Source organism: Sceloporus undulatus, chromosome 3 (assembly GCF_019175285.1).
Source record: "Sceloporus undulatus isolate JIND9_A2432 ecotype Alabama chromosome 3, SceUnd_v1.1, whole genome shotgun sequence".
Lineage (NCBI taxonomy): Eukaryota > Metazoa > Chordata > Lepidosauria > Squamata > Phrynosomatidae > Sceloporus > Sceloporus undulatus.
This window is the reverse complement of record NC_056524.1, coordinates 254,650,861-254,665,264: the sequence shown is the minus strand read 5'-3', so window position 1 is coordinate 254,665,264 and position 14,404 is coordinate 254,650,861. Positions and strand designations below refer to the sequence as shown.

General features: G+C 38.0%; 1 protein-coding gene across 2 annotated transcripts in view; it reads right to left on the bottom strand.

Annotated features, from left to right (window-relative positions):
* Positions 1-14,404, bottom strand: part of SKIL (SKI like proto-oncogene) — a 34,616-nt gene that overhangs the window by 2,782 nt on the left and 17,430 nt on the right. For both annotated transcript variants that reach the window (XM_042457802.1, XM_042457801.1), the window contains 4 exons: positions 13,124-13,221; positions 7,438-7,685; positions 7,099-7,337; positions 2,619-2,843 (listed from right to left, as the gene is read on the bottom strand). In XM_042457802.1, coding sequence (XP_042313736.1) covers positions 2,619-2,843; positions 7,099-7,337; positions 7,438-7,685; positions 13,124-13,221 — 810 coding nt within the window. The remainder of the gene's footprint in view (positions 1-2,618; positions 2,844-7,098; positions 7,338-7,437; positions 7,686-13,123; positions 13,222-14,404) is intronic.

The following is a 14,404-nucleotide window of genomic DNA, read 5'->3' as shown; positions in this document are numbered from 1 at the left end:
ATCTTATTATTAAAAGGAAACCCTTTTTAAAAAAATAACCTATACAATAGAATCAAATAAAGACAACAATTCCAGTTTCCAACTTAGGGCTTATTTGTTAACTTTTCCCCTACAATCTCAGCAACTGTTCCATTTCAACTGCTACATCATAGGCGATAAAGGACCAAAACATTCTGCAACTCTTGCTATATCTGAGAGGGCAGGGACTTTGAATCATAAAGTAACAAACTTCCACCCAGTTACAGTATGATTCCACAGAAGTATGACACCAGATCATTCACTGGTGTTGTTGTGTACCTCCAGGTCATTTTTTACTTATGTTGGCCCCAAGGTGAACCTATTGTAGGGTTTCCTTCAATCGCTGCCTAACTGAAAATATGTAAATGGAAAGGAATCTGTCCCAGAGTCAAATTAGTGTTGATTCATGGTGGTGATGAACAACAAAAAACAAACAAAAAGAGAGGCCAACTCCACTATAAACAATGAATGTGTTTAATGCTGCTAAATTGGCTGAAATCCAATGTATCAGTGGTAAACTATAGTCCTGGAAGCCACGACTATAGACTAAAATGTTAACATGCATACAGAAGACAATGTCCTTATCATAGAATCACAGAGTTGTAGAGCTGGAAGAGACCACTAGGGCCATCCAGTCCAGCCCCCTGCCGTGCAGGAAATCACAATCAAAGCATCACCGACAGATGGCCATCCAGCCTCTATCTAAAGACCTTCAAGGAAGGAGACCCCACAATGCTCCAAGGGAATGTGTTCCACTGTCGAACAGCTCTTACTGTCAGAAAGTTCCTCCTAGTGTTGAGGTGGAATCTCTGTTCCTGGAGCTTTCATCTATACTGTTCCATGTTCTAGTCTCTGGAGCAGCAGAAAACAAGCTTGCTCCAACCTCAATGTGACACTCCTTCAAATACTTAAACAGGGCTATCATACCCCTTAATCATCTCTTCTCCAGGCTAAACATACCCAGCTCCATAAGAGGGGAATACATTTCCGGAAAACAAGCTTTCTTTCCCTTTCTGTTTTCACTGTTTTTTTTATATTCCAGTCTGTATTTAGATAACTTTAGTGTCACGTGTTTTTCATTGAAATTTTACATGCTGCAGCTCTATTTGTTGTTTCAATTATTTATGTATTTAACTGTTTTTACTTGTATTTTAAAGGATGTTATGACTTTTGTACCCTGAAAAATGGGCTAGAAATGTAAGCATTCATCTTCATGACCATTGACTGATTGATGATGATGAGCATTTCCATCAAATACAATTTATATCGCAACAGTAAATCAAATACCACATCCCCACTGGACTTGATCTTTGTTGTCTTTAGAATACATTGCCCATGGCTTGCTGTTAAATTACCACATACAAATATGTGAATCAAGATTCCTCTGGAACCAGCTAACTAAGGTAGCTATCTAGTGGAGAGGTTCAGCATAAATGTAACAAGATTTCTCATATATATATATATATATATATATATATATATATATATATATCTTTTTTTGCAGGGGCAGAGGTTGATCTCCTTTATGGTTAATGCTGCCCCCTAGTCTTCCACAGTTCCCCACCCCTGGAGTAATGTGATTAAATTTTTGTGTAAACTCTCCCTTAGTTCCAAGTAATATGCTTGGGATTAATATGGGAGTTTACAAAGATGAAATATAACCATGATGATAATGTCAATTACTATTATTTTTGTTATTTATCAAGGTGTATTGTGAGTGTACCTCCTTTTTACCAATGTACCTACTATACATGGGTCAAACCATGAAGTTAATTTTACATGCTGTACATGAAAGAGGAAATACTGGCATATACACAAAAAGGAACAATACAGACATGTACCAGAAGTATGAATAGCTGTAGTTCCTCATCTAGACTTCACAGTCAAAAAGAATGCTGCAGGTTAAAAATATAGAAGTATTTTTGTATAAACAGTGGAGTAGACACAACTAAGGTCTGATTGGAAAGCACTTAATTCAAATCCTGGATTTGTCTAATTTTTTCAGAAGATTGTCATCCTTAGTTCTCCTTCTTTAAGGGGTAACTTAAGGATTAGTGAATTAAGGATTGCGAAGTACTTTTCACAATGAATGTGTTATATAAGGTACTAATAAATGGAAAAAAATATTTAGCCTGGCTGATAGGAGGGAAAACAGAGATTCAGTTAATGTACAAAATCACATTTTTATTTATTTATTTGGTTTCTAAGGCTGCAATCCTATCCTGATTTTCTTGAGAGCATTCCCACTGAACACAAGATTAATGTCTGAGATGCACAGGACTGTTTTATGGGACCCCCAGAACAAATGAGTTGGTGCTGAAGAGGGAAAGTTCTGCTGCATGAGTTTAAGTATGCTCACAAGATGTCAGATACAACCCAATATGAAGCCAATTTTTGCAATTATGCTACTGTCAATAGAGAATTCTCTGAATACTGTGACTCCAAATCTTAGCATTACTGGCTTAAAATACATGCATCCTCCCTGTTTCAAATTTCAACTGTACTTCACAAGCATAAAATATCATATTCCATTTCCTTTATTTTAGCAACAATTCATAGGTGATTAGCAATGAAAGTTAAGACTAATGCTTTCTGTTCACCTGAGCCGCATACTCTGCTTCTTTGTCCTTTTCCAAGTTAGAATCGCAGGTGCATTTTTGCTTTATGACCTGCTCTAACTTCTTCTCCAAGTCTCTTTGCTCAATATAAAATTCCTGCATTCTTTGTGCATGTTCAGTCTGCAAAGACTCAAGTTCTTTCTGTAAATTCTGCTGCTCTTCTGTTAACTCCTTCATGGCTTTTGAACTGCTTAACATCTCTACTTCCTGTAAAGAAAATGACAATAATACACATTATTTTCAATATTAGAGGAACACAAAAAAATTACTTCCACCTTCTAAACTCTGAGGGTCACTAACATTTTTGTAACACTTATTTTGTGGCATGCTTTTGAAACATGGATAAATCTGGTGCGCCCTGAATATTTTCTTATATATAAAAAAGAAAAGTATGACTGACTTTTATAGTTTATAATAACTAGATTCAGTTTCTTTTATTCCAACAACCTCCTTAATTAAACAAACAAAACTACAGTTTGTTTAGCTCCATGGAGCACCTCAGAAATACAGCATGAAAAGATTACCTTATCCACTTAGATCACTTTTTGCATCAACCAATATAAATTTGCACATCATGTTCATGAATCTAACAGAAGCCATTCCACAACCTATGCTCTAGAGGCACGCCCAAACATTAAAACCTTGTGTCAGTCCTTCAATAATCTTCTAGATTCTGGAAGGTCTAGAATACTGAAACAGACACTTTTTTCACCATGAAGTGCACCTGAGCATTTTTGTCACTGTATTTTCTCATTTATAACTATGAATAACTACCTGTATGCTACTCTGAGAGCCTTTAAGGCTGAAGAACGGAGTATAAATACAGTAATTAATTAATTAATTAATTAATTAATTTTTCCATGACACTGATTCAGTTGTTGTTAACATTAGTCATCTACTCTTCAAAAAGACACCTGAATTAGAGAGGCAAAATTTCATGGAAACATTTTCAGTTTTTTTGAAGGGGAAAACAGGAAATGTAAGAAAAACTAAAATGTATGTGATAATTATTTTCACATCAAACATTTTCACAAAAACATTTTACAGTTTTAGTAATATAATATACTTCATTCATTAGTTAGCATATTAAACTGTATTAGCTGGCATATTTATGAATTGTAAAAATACAGAAGCCTTAGAGTTATACAAGCTAAACTGTGAACATGCCCTATATCAAAGATGCAGATGCAAACTGTTGTACTCTATACTACCCAGACACAGGTATCTTAATTTTTTCTATCTGAGAAACAGGGGAAAATGAAAATCAAAGCTACATATTTTGTAATCAACAAAAAAAAGTGTATTATTTCAACAGAAATAGTCTCATGCAGTCACAATAACTTAAGGCAGTTGTTGTCAAATCTTTTACCAGTTTACTATATGCAGATGTCATGTCCCCCCAGTGCACTTGACGTATATGAATAAAAATATTTTGCCTGTTTACTGTGCATATTTTTCATTCACACATTCATGCATATTCTGATTTTAACATTTTATAAAGAAACAGCTCTCCTCTTTGGGACACAGTATGCCAGGTGAGGCCTGGCCAAAGCAGAATAGAGTGTCATTATTATTTCTCTTGATCTACACACTACACTTCTACTGATGCAGCCTAGAATTGCATTGGCCTTTTTAGCTGCTGCATCAGACTGTTGACTCATGTTCAACTTGTGGTCTACTAGGACCCCTAGATCCCTTTCACATGTAGTCTTGTTAAGCCAGGTGTCCCCCATCCTATATCTATGCATTTCATTGTTTCTGCCTGAGTGTAGTACCTTATATTTCTCCCTGAAGTTCATTTTGTTAGTTTTGGCCCACCTTTCTAATCTATTAAGGTCATTTTGAATTTTGATCCTCTCCTCTGGGGTATTAGCTACTCCTCCTAGTTTGCTGTCATCTGCAAATTTGATAAGCATGCCCTCTATTCTTTCATCTAAGTAATTGATAAAGATGTTGAATAGCACTAGGTCAAGGACAGAACCTTGTGGCACCGAACTGGTCACTTCTCTTCAGGACGAAGAGGTGCCATTGCTGAGCAGGTTTGGCTTGTCAACCAATTATTAATCCACCTAACAGTTACATTGTCTAGCCCACACTTGATATATTTATAACACATTTCCCCACGAAAATGTTGTTTTTGGCTTTAAATCTCTTGCAGATTCACTAGAGTCCTGTATTTCTGTATTTACTTCCATAGAAATGAGTTCTTTTAAAACATCTGTGCACAGGTATTTGGCCCATGTGGGTTTCTCAAGTGCATGAATGCATGATTTCCACACCAAATACACTCTAAGATTATATATGTGTTTTCGCATTATAATCTGGGACAGTTCAGTTGGGGCTGTTCCCTCCAAAAGACTGCTCTTGGAAAAGAATTAGACACTACTGCAAAATATAGTGGTCATGGGGGGGGGGGGGTCTGGCATATACTTTAAAGACCATATAGCAGGGGTAGGCAACCTGCGGCCCGCGGGCCGGATGCGGCCCGGCAAGGCCTTGGGACCGGCCCCAGCCCGGTCCTGCCGCCGATTGCCACCGGAGCCTTTGGCCTCTCGCATGAGGGCATGGGGCCTTTGGCCTATCAGGAGGAGGCGGGCAAGGGGGGGGGCAAGCGGCAGGCAAGGGGGGCAATTGTCTATAGAAGCCTCCGAAACATGAATTTATATTAACATTTTTCAAAAAAATCAGCAAATTTTTAGTGTGTCCTCCATTTTTTTAAAAGTGTCCTCCATTTGAAATTTTTGTCCTACATTTGTCCCGGTTTATTTATTTATTTTATTTTAAAATTATTTAATTATTTATTTTTTGGCTTCGGCCCCCCAGTTGTCTGAGGGACAGCAACCCGGCCCCCGGATCAAAAAGGTTGCCTACCCCTGCCATATAGCAACTATCCTGACAAACAGCAATGGCTTCCAATTTGTTTCTAAGACAAACTGAAGGCACTGGGTTTGACCTATAAAACCCTGAACAACATAATGCCAAGGTATCACAATGATAGTTTTGATTTGTAGGAACCTGCCTCTAAAGTGAGATCCTCATCAGCGGCCCTGCTGCATGTCTTAGAAGCAAACATTTATAGACACAATATAGATCCCCCCCCATACCAACCCCTCAACTGTGAAACCCCCTACCAGAGAACATCTGGTTAGTTCCATCCACACTGAGCTTCTGAAAGGCAGTCAAAACGACATTGTTCCACATGGACTTTGATTTTCAAAGTGATTTTGGGACCATTCTTAAGGAAAGTTTTGTTTTTCCCCACTGCCTACACCTAGTTTTTGCTACTTTGGGATCATGATTTGGCACATATTTTTTCAAACTTACTAATCATATTCATTTTTACCTAAGTGAAATTTCTTATGGTCAAAGAACTGTATGCAAAATTAGAAAGGTGTACAATTTTCCAGAAAGCAAGCACAGTCTTTACATGGGCATTCAAGCACTGGAAAGGCCTCTTTGTTTAAGGCTTCATACAAAAATTAAATACAAATGCTGATGGAGAGCTTGTAAAGTAAAAACACTAATTAAGCCCTTAATCCTTTGCAGCAGAATGAATTTCATCCTCATTTAACATGCTAATTTAACACATAAGCATAAAATTGAGCAAACACCTAGGGAAGTTATTCACTACAGGATAATTCTCTTTCTCCTTGAAACTTGCTCCCAGTCAACAATTTCCTGGACCATCCTATAGCCTCATCTATATCCAATTATCTGCATTTCATCTGTTTATCACCCTCAACTACATTTTAATTACTTTTCAGTAGGTTTTCTATTCCCTCTTCACTCCTCCATTCCATTTCTGACCAAGACTACAAAGCCATTGGCTGTGCTATATGTGAATTCTGTGCAAGATTATAGCTGTGTATTAAACATAAAAGTACTAAATGAAATGTGGTAAATTAAAGACTTGGGAGTGGTTGTTGATTGGTTTTAAATGTATCAAAATGCCACAGGCTGCAAGTAAATGAACCTTGTAAATAAATCTACAGAATTAGTCATTAATACAATTAGGTTGCATATGTTTACAGTAACTTGCTCAAGTATACTTGTTAGTTATTTATGTTCCTAAGAGTGGGGAAGAGGGGTAGCAAAAGGTATTTTAAAACTTCCCTATCTAGTTTCTTATGGACAAGTCACAGCAGCTAATTTATGGCTCTACTTAGGTGATATCCTGAATACTTTTAATTCTTTATTTCTTTTAAGAAATTATGAATTACCTGATCATGAACATCTGGAGAGAAATATTTCCACAGAGCATAGTTTCTCCCCATTCTCATTCCAATATGCATGCATCAAACATTGCTGCAGTATTAGAATTAATTATTATGCCATCTTAAGTCTCTGAGTATGGAATAAATCATCCCCAGATGTTTATTTCACATCTAAAGCCAGCATGAAAGGTTGAGTAACAAGCAGTCTTCAGAAAGCAAAATAAAGGTGAATCAGGTTTATGCTATACCATTTGAAGATGCTGCTTCTTTTGCAAAATTATATGTAGCTTTTCTTGCTGTTTTATATAGGTTTTCATTACTTCTTCCATCATCTTTCCTTTGTCATCATCACAACCGGTACCATTGACAGGAGTCTGAGATGATGATTGTGCACTTCTGCTTACTTCTACCTTCTGTTCCATAGTCACTTTGGAAGAATCTTGTTCTGATTTCCTTTTGTTTCCAGACTTAATGAATACAGATTGCCCTGGAGAAGTAAAAAAGATAGCAAGTGATGTTTGCTGATATTCCACATTGAAAGTAACTGCATGGATTCAAGGATCAAAAAATTTCAGTTTTCTACTCACCTATACCAGCTAACACATCTGTGCTATGTTTCACATCAATGTTCTCTTGTACTTCAAGAGAACGATTTTGATAGTATACGGCTTTTTTGCGTCTGCCACCACTGTGGTGCTTCAGTGACTGCCCAGGTACAGATTTAATTACCTCTGAAATTTTCTCCACTGTTTTTGTTGGTTCTTTACATTGCGATACAGGAGAGGTAAGGGAGACGTTGGGGGCAATCATTTTATCACACATATAAAAGTAGTAGCTGTAAAAAAAAACATAATTGCAGAATTAACAAAAAATATTAAATTAACTAGACATGAACTAACATCTTGGGCTTTATATCCTGAAAAACTGAATTAATATAATAATAATAATAATAATAATAATAATAATAATTATTATTATTATTATTATTATTATTATTATTATTATTTATTTATTTATTTATTTATACCCCTCTCTATCAAAGCAGCTTACAATTTGTTAATTAGACATTTCCCTGCCCTCAGCCTTACAATAAAAAAAAAGACGAGACACAAAAGGAGAAGGGAATGGCAGTAGGGAAGGGGGAAAGTCCAGCAGATCTGCTTTCCCTCGGAGGCCTAACGAAGCTGGCTTGCCTTTCTCTCCTTCAAGATGGTGGAGGAAGGGAGGGCTGTTATTAATGCCTATAATCTTATGGAATCTTGCAGTTTAGAACCCCTGGACATTGGGTTGTTTGTTTTTATTTGCTGCTTTATCATTTTAAGGTTGCTATTAAGGTATTACTTTATAATGCAAAAGCATACTAGGTTATACACAACTTCAAGTGCTCAAACTGTGCAGAAGAGGCATGTCTTCTTTTTCTACAATTAATCTTTATTACAGTGAGTACACCTTAGCTTTCCTCACAATCTTAATATCAACAGTAGTTTGATTAATTAGCTTCTCTCTGCAAAACCAGTTCCTTCCAGTTAGCTACAGAAGGTATCTTCCATTTCATTATCTCCCTGAGGACTGCCTATTTTGTGATGTGGCAGTGGCTAAATCGGTGGAGCTTTTAACCCAATATTTACATTTGCAAACAAATTTCTGCATCTTCCAAATGTATGCAGTGGTGAGGGGGAGCCAAGGAAAAAGCCATTAAATGTGTGTTTCCTCAGATCAAAATAAAGACATGTATAGCAAAGCATAAGGAATGAAGCAGCTTTACAAAATTCCTTCTTACTGATCTACAACTGTAACTCTGAACTGTGAATCAAGAAAATGCTGCTTTACATCTGTCAGGTACCTTGGAGGTGACCTTAATTTTATTTATTTAATAAATTCTAAAAGCACACATTAGTAGTGGATTCCAATGTTGGCATACTATTCAAAATAATTAAATAAATAAACCAATAAAATAATTAATTGCTATTAATCTAAAAACAATTACTTAAGTAAGTAATATAAAACTAGCTACATTTTAGAAAGATTCTATGAAGAAACTTTTCAGCATATAAGATGCAATAAAGAAAAAGGCTTTTTAGTGATCTCTACCAATCAGGTGTATGTAAAGACCCCAGAGAAGAGCTTCTAAAGAACACTGAAGGGCTTAAGAAGGCTCAAATGTTGATCAAATGCTGATATTTTATATAAGTGAAATATGGCTTAGCCACTATTTCAACTGCTTCTGTCAGCCTCCCTTATCTCCAAATTTGCCATATGAAAATTAATTAACACCATTAATTTGCCTTGCAGGATTATTGTAAATAAAGACAACAGAGTTAACATAAATGAAGAGTTCTGAACAAGAAATGTACAAATGTTAAAGGTGTGTTTCAATGGAGATTTGTAATGTCAGCTATCATATACAATGCAATTCAGTATCAGTTATATAGTAATTCATATTCGTAATTGTTGAATGGAAGTTGAAAGGTTCAAAAATATTCCACAACAGGGATAAATTCAAAAAGTACACAAATAACCAAACTACTCTTTTTCAAGACTTCCAATTCTTGTTTGAGAGAGGGAGAGAGAGTGAGTGTTTAGATTTGTTTTGTGCTATTCACTGTACTGAAATATGATAATAATGTTTTAAAAAGATAAATAAGTTTCCTTCTTGAGATCAGGGTGAAAAACATTTTGAAAACTATTATACATAGTTGGGATGGGTGGGGCAAGGGAATCTGTTTGGCTGGCATGATAGTTTCCATACTGAGGCAATGTGCTCGGTTTGTGAAATTAGCTGAGGAGCAGCACAAGTGATAATTCAACTGCAACATCAGCATTATATAGGCATTTCATCAGCAGAGCTAAGCCTCACATGGTTTCAGTAAGCTGTAAAGCATGTCAACTCTTCACATGGTTAAATGAAAGCTACATTTCAGCTGTAACCCTGACTGGCAGCTATGTTTTACAACAGAACTACAGTCTACCAGCATTTTTGTTTTTGTTGTTAAAATCAATTTCTGAATATAAATTGAAGTTGGGGATTTTCAGTGTGATAATATCTAGAAGAGGTATCAGGCATCTCTGGATCAAGATCACACTAAGGCCCCATTCCCACTGGTTTATAAAGCGGATTAAGACTCGGATTATGGGAGCATTGTTCCCATTGGAGCGCGCATTTGATCCTCATTACGCTGATTTCATTCCCATTGGAACTCAGATCTGATCCCCTGTAACGTTTCCCCACCACCAGGGAGCCCTGGTGGCGCAGTGGTTAAATGCCTGTACTGCAGCCATTCACTCAAAACCACAAGGTTGCGAGTTCAAGACCAGCAAAAGGGCCCAAGCTCGACTCAGGCTTGCATCCTTCCGAGGTTGCTAAAATGGGTACCCAGACTGTTGGGGGCAAATTAGCTTACTTACTAATTAGCTTACTTGCTGTTCACCGCTATGATCTTTGGAATAGCGGTCTATAAATAAAACAAATTATTATTATTATTATTATTATTAATTATTTCCTTCTTTGTGTCCCAACACTTCTGTGGGTTTTTAAAGGTCAGTAGCGTGGATGGATGTTAAATCACAGGCCAAGTGGATAGTTAAACAAGAATAAAAGTTTATTTTAACACAGAATAGGCAAAGGTAACTTTGACATGAAGTTGTTCCTATGTCTTCTTTTGTTGCATATATACAAGTCTGGTTTTAACTTTCCAATAATAACTCAGCCGCACAGGCTATACTATCACTCAAGAAATTATGTAACCCAAACCCCTCTTTCTGAGTCTGGCTACACTGAGTCTCTCCTCTCTAGACTCTCCAGAACTAATACTGTCCCTCTCTGGACCTAACAGACCCTTCCTTGGTCTATCATCAGAATACTGTTCCCTCAGTCTTTAATCCTAATTGTCCACTATTATCAGGGACAAAATGTAGGGCAAATTTGAGACCAAACTGTAGGACAACTGCAGGACAAAACTCAGCTCAAAATGTAGGACATTTAAGGTCCTCCGTTTTTCTTAAATGTCCTACATTTTGGGCTGAGTTTTGTCCTGCAGTTGTCCTACAGTTTGGTCTCAAATTTGTTCCACATTTTGTCCCTGGTAATAGTGAACAATTATGGCAACCCTACTCCAGCTTCATCTCTCAGGATTCCAAACCCCTAATTGACTCAACCCAACTGCCAAGCGGAGCACCTGATTGGCTAGTGGATCTCTGGCTTCTGACTGGCTGGTTTGTAAGTCAGTTCGTCACATCTCCATGTAATCGATTTTTCCAGGAAAACCTCGAAACGGGGGGGGGGGGGGGTGGGTCAAACCCAGGTTAATTTGACTGCACTTTTCCGGAGGTTTTTCTTGCACCTCCCGTGTCCGATCCGAGGCAAATGAATGGGAATGACAAGGGTGTCCTATTCGGGAACTTGGGGATGGGAAGAGCAGTGCTCAAGGGGCTGGCCTGGGGGTGTCACCCGCTTGTTCTCCTTCCTGCATTACTGGAGCCATTTTCTCCCGTTCGCATAGCCTTTCCCCCGGTGGAGTGGGAAGCAGGGTAAGGCAATCGCATGTGTAGACAAATTTATTTTTTAAAAAATTAAGCTTTCGATCACTTAGGCGCTCTGTCAGGTGTCCAAACATAGCAAATTGCGACATTGACCTCCAAACACGGTAAACACATTACGCCCCCCTGCAACCTCCCCCCTGCTCCACATTCATAGATAAGCGTGTGAGGAGACCCATTGAACACCATTTTAACTATTATTTTTTTCTTTTTCTATATGCCTGCTTGATCAACCCCTAGACAGCCCAGGGAGCAATGGGGGAGGCAAAGGGACTTTGGGAGATGGAGGCTCCCTCTCCCTTTCCCAGAGGGGCTCTGAGAAGACACAGGACAGCTTGGGAGGCAAAGGAACTTGGGGGGATGAAGGCTCTTTCTCCCTTTCCCAGAGGGGCTCGGAGAAGATGAAGGACAGTTTGGGAGGCAAAAGGGCTTGGGGGATGGAAACTCCTTCTTCTTTTCCCAGAGGGGGCTCTGGGAAGACACAGGACACTTGGGAGGCAAAGGGATTTGGGAGGATGGAGGCTTCTTCTCCCTTTCCCAGAGGGGAAAAGCGCCTAAGCGACTGATTGACTGTTTTAAAAAAAAAAACCAGAAAAATAGGTTTGAAAGACGCAAATCGGAACGAGAAACAAAAATAGCCCGCACCAAAATGCATTGAAGCAACTGACGTCACTGTGATGTCAAGCTCCTAGGCGCTTGACAGCTGCTTTTTTAAAAAAAAGAGGTTCTGGAAGGGCAATGGGAACGGGGAGCAAAAAAGTCTGCTTCAAATTACAACGGAGAAAGTTTCAATGGGAACGAGAACATGGCTCAAAAAACCCAAGTCCGTTTGCACCCTTTTGTAATGGGAACAAGGGAATCAGATTCAAATACGACTATGAAAAAAGATCCAAGTCAGAATCGCAGCGAAATACGTCGCTTTATATGTCCAGTGGGAATGAGGCCCTAAGAAAGCTACTACCTGAGCAATGGACACAAGTCACCCCTCGGCCCAAAAAGAATCTTCTTCCTAACCACATAGCCACTGCTGCTGCAATGCTTCTATCTAGCCTTAAACTAGTCTAAGTTGCATCATGCAGACCTGAGGGAAAAGCAACTAAGGAATCCATGTCATATACATCTCCAAAATCAAAGTGCAGGAAAGTGGGAAGGCTCAGTTTGGACAATGTCTCAGCAGCACAGAATTTGGGTCGAACAGCAATGGACATGGATATGTCCATAGTAAAATCAAGGCTCCAAGACTCAAGCTACATTATAAAGTAAGTGAAACGTTGAACAATGAAGAGTTAAAAGAGGACAGCACAGGCACAAGACACAGCAGGAGCAAAGTGTCCAACAAGCAAGTGGCTTATGCAAGCACTGGTTTGGTGCAACTAACAAGAAACTTAGAAGCCTGTCGCTGAGCCTGTCTCCTTTCACTAGATGGAGTTTTGCATTAGAAACTGATTCTAACCAAGCAAGGGTTGTGGTAAAAGCAGCTCTAGTGAATGCAAAGAAAAATGGAAACTTCTAGGGAAGCAGTCAACAATCACACTGATACTCCTTTCTAGATGGTTTCAGGGGTTTACAATCCATTTCTCAAGAAGCTTATAATACATTACTATCAAACCCACCAACTCCAGTTATCCATACATGCCAAATCAAAAATACACCCCCAAATATTTAGCTAACATCTAAAAACAGTTAAAACGTAAGATTTGCAACCACTGGTCAGATTTCTGGACAGAAGGTTGTTACCTGGGATGCATAAATGAATGCGGCTGATTGACAGAATCGGTTTCTTGCTTTATAACTGGATACCACTGTTGTAGATCTAGATTATACTGAGAATCAGCCTGGAGGGGGAGGAGGAAGAGAAGCATATTTGTTTTGTTATTCACCATTTTAACTTCAGGAGACCTGTTTGGAATGAACTGCACTGTGATTTTTCCTGTGTCTTATTGAATGCCATAGGAAAAAGGAATAAAGTATAAGACAAAAAAACCACAGGAACAGCAGAAAAGCAACATAACCTCAGTTTTACCTGCCAATGAAACAATAAGTAGCTTTCCTAAAGACTACTCATCCTTTGGCTTTTTCACTGTGATAAATTACAGAACTTGATGTGACCGATAGTTTGTCAAGATTATTGGGATAGGTCAGCATCATACCATTGCCAGCATATTCTTCATTTGTGTGGTACTTTGTTCAGTTGGGATAAGTATTAAGTCTACTTAAAGGACGTTAATGCTTCCTATCTGCAACTTCACTCATCCATCCTTATGGGCAGAATATCTTCTCCAAACACAAAAGTAAACACAACTAAAAATAATGTGTGCATGTGCAGACAGGTGGGAAGGTCTGAACAGAAGGAATGAATCAAGTAAACTAAACATGATAGAGCAGATTCATTTGTGTGTGTCTGTTTGCGTAAAAGGAGTGGAGCATATTTCTGATTATAATTTTGCAATAGGCTGCCTGGCAGTCTCCCAAAAGACTGAGCAGCTTTTAAAAGGATTGTAAAGATCTCTTGTAAAGACAGTCCTTTATCAGTACTGTTTTACTACAGCCTTGCAAACAAATCCATAAAGGTTATTAGCATATTATTATTATTACTAATTATGATTATGCTTATTATGTTGTTGTTTGTTATTATTTTGACCTGCTATGGAGATAGTAGCTGCCCTTTCCATGCTGGTCTTAGAAAAAGGAGAACCCATCAAGCTAGAAAAGGAGACATAGCTGACTCTGTCCCTTTGTCAGCCTCTTCTGTGCAGCCAAAAGAAATCAAGTAGCTTACCAAATACAAGGCTGTTCTACTGGTGGTTTTAAAATCACTTCTTTCATCTTGTGTCCCTGTTTATAATTTTCTTTGCCTTGTTAAAATGTTTTAATTGTATCCTACTCTGCAAATCAGACAAGCTAAGAGACTGCACTAAAATCTATATGAATAAATGTTAAAATGTTTTTTTAAAAAGACAAAAAAAATCAGGAAAAGGATGAGAATTGAGGCTATAACAAAACTTTATGATGTTTGTC